The 1846-nt window shown below is 32.7% G+C and overlaps 1 protein-coding gene across 1 annotated transcript in view; it reads left to right on the forward strand.

The window, feature by feature from the left end:
- The window catches only part of LOC102860157 (centrin-4-like), a 5121-nt gene extending 4307 nt beyond the window's left edge, over positions 1-814 (forward strand). Inside the window, exons 4-5 of the mRNA XM_006881126.1 lie at positions 432-569; positions 725-814. Coding sequence (XP_006881188.1) covers positions 432-569; positions 725-814 — 228 coding nt within the window. The remainder of the gene's footprint in view (positions 1-431; positions 570-724) is intronic.
- The last annotated feature ends 1032 nt before the right edge of the window (positions 815-1846 follow it).

Consider the following 1846-nt stretch of genomic DNA (forward strand, 5'->3'; position numbering starts at 1 on the left):
CAATAATGTATAGTGCACTGAAACAGAGGAGGGAGAAAACTGTTTAAAAGAGAAGAGGCTTTTTACTAGGAAATAAATGAGGTCACGTGGTAGGATAGAGGAAATGAGGCTGTAATTTTGAAGAAGTTACAGAGTGAAAGCATTAAACGAGACACAAGCCCACTGTTCTTATAAAAATTTTATTTTTGGTGGTTCATCTCTAAGTTAATGGGGTTAATAGGAGATGTAGCCATTTTACTGCCTTTTTCATGTCAGTAATTATCTTGATGGAAGATGTCAGGGCATTAGAACAATTGTTAAAATTTAGAGCAACTATGACTAAATATAGTTACCTGATAACACTTATTTTCCTAGAAAACAATGACCTAATGATTCTAGCTTAATAGAATAAGTAAATGAAAGAATAAAATTAGATTGTGTTTTCCCCCAAGAGTGAAAAAGATGAAAATCAAGAAATATTGAAGGCTTTCAAGTTATTTGATGATGATGATACAGGAACCATAACACTAAGCAATATTAAGAGAGTTGCTAAGGAACTAGGAGAAAATTTAACAGATGAAGAACTTCAGGTAAATTATGCATTTATTCCCTTATAGTACATACAGGAGTATACAAATGTGAATTATAGTTCTATATATTAAAAATAAAATCTGTCTTAAAGTATATATATTGAATATATTATTACTCTTTTAATATCTTTCATTCAAACTTTTTTTCTTAATAGGAAATGCTTGATGAGGCTGATCGTGATGGTGATGGAGCAATAAATGAGGAAGAATTTCTGAGAATTATGAAAAAGACTTCTCTTTATTAGAGTTGTTTCTTTGTTTCTTTTTGAGGATTGTTTATGTATTTGTTACACAATTCTACATTTGATTCTCTGAATGTTTTCATTTTCAATTTATAATCCATATGGCAAATGACACATTTCTACCAATATACATTAAATCTGTTTCATCACGAAAACGGAAAATTGAACGACTTACTTTAACTATGATTCCAAGAACAGTATTAATTTCAAATGCCATGTGTAATGCCCCAGGTCCCAAAGAATTATAATATTTTCTAAGTTTCATGAACCTGGCTTTTTAGCCAAATAATTTGGCAAATATGGCATTACTTTCTTTAGTATTTTTTTCTTGTGTAATTAAAAAAACCTAATAAGCATTTGATTTTTAATCTGTTATTAAAATATATGTAAAGTATTAAATAAAACTGGCAATTATATTTTTAAAAAGGGGTTTTGTGAGTCAGTTATGGTTTAGCAGAAGTAGTTGGCTGTACATCAGTTGGAAGGGTTTTAGAAAGGACGGTGAGCAGAGTGTTGTTCAGATACATATGGGCTAAGGCAATAGGAAGTAAGACTTGTGTAACTTGACAGTCAGTTTAGTAAGATAGGACTTAATGAATGAGTTTATTTATGTGCTTTCTTTTGTCTGAAGTCTGGGGGTAATATGGTATGTACAGCTTCTAGCAGATACTTAAACTAGATGATACCTGCTGAGTGACTTTGGAGAGGAAGCTAGGACTGTTGTCTGATTGTCTAGGAGTAGGGAGGCCAAACCTGGGGACGATATGCTGAGTAAGACTTCAATGACTTCCTCTGCTGTTTCTCACTTGGTGGGGAAGGCTTCAACTTATTCAGGAAGGTATTTACTCTAGATAGGACATACTTATATTTTTTGTGGTTGGCATATGTGTGAAACTAAACTAATTCTGTCCAGGAATGTAGCCTTGGAGTTGATGTGTCTGGAGTATGGCCTGGATGTTGTTGCAAAGCTAAAGTTTTTATTATATGGTCTGCTTTGTTGTTTCCCTTAGTGATAAGGGAAGAATCTGACTGATA

Source organism: Elephantulus edwardii, unplaced genomic scaffold, assembly GCF_000299155.1.
Source record: "Elephantulus edwardii isolate Elephantulus edwardi_28Jun2011 unplaced genomic scaffold, EleEdw1.0 scaffold00012, whole genome shotgun sequence".
In the NCBI taxonomy this organism is placed as follows: Eukaryota; Metazoa; Chordata; class Mammalia; order Macroscelidea; family Macroscelididae; genus Elephantulus; species Elephantulus edwardii.